The sequence below is a fragment of the Eimeria mitis genome, genomic scaffold (genome assembly GCF_000499745.2).
Source record: "Eimeria mitis Houghton genomic scaffold, Emh_scaff5647, whole genome shotgun sequence".
NCBI classification, from domain to species: Eukaryota; Apicomplexa; class Conoidasida; order Eucoccidiorida; family Eimeriidae; genus Eimeria; species Eimeria mitis.
This window is the reverse complement of record NW_013573906.1, coordinates 1,685-1,907: the sequence shown is the minus strand read 5'-3', so window position 1 is coordinate 1,907 and position 223 is coordinate 1,685. Positions and strand designations below refer to the sequence as shown.

At 64.6% G+C, this 223-nt stretch overlaps 1 protein-coding gene across 1 annotated transcript in view; it reads left to right on the top strand.

Moving 5' to 3' along the window:
• Nucleotides 1-223, top strand: part of EMH_0083310 (uncharacterized protein) — a gene marked incomplete at both ends in the record, with an annotated part of 2,243 nt that overhangs the window by 1,547 nt on the left and 473 nt on the right. Inside the window, one exon of the mRNA XM_013500625.1 lies at nucleotides 2-223. Coding sequence (XP_013356079.1) covers nucleotides 2-223 — 222 coding nt within the window. The remainder of the gene's footprint in view (nucleotide 1) is intronic.

The following is a 223-nucleotide window of genomic DNA, read 5'->3' as shown; positions in this document are numbered from 1 at the left end:
CTACCAGCCCCCCCTGCTGCTGCTGCTGCTGCCGCTGCTGCTGCTGGTGCTGCTGCTGCGGCTGCTGCTGCTGCCAGCAAGAGCTGCACTTCTCCTCAGATCAAGATGGAGGAGGACAGCACTGCGGAGACGCTGCAGCAGCAGCAGCTGCAGCAGCAACAGCAGCAGCAACTGCAGCAAGAGCAGCAGCAGCAGCAGCAGCAGCAGCAGCAGCAGCAGTGCC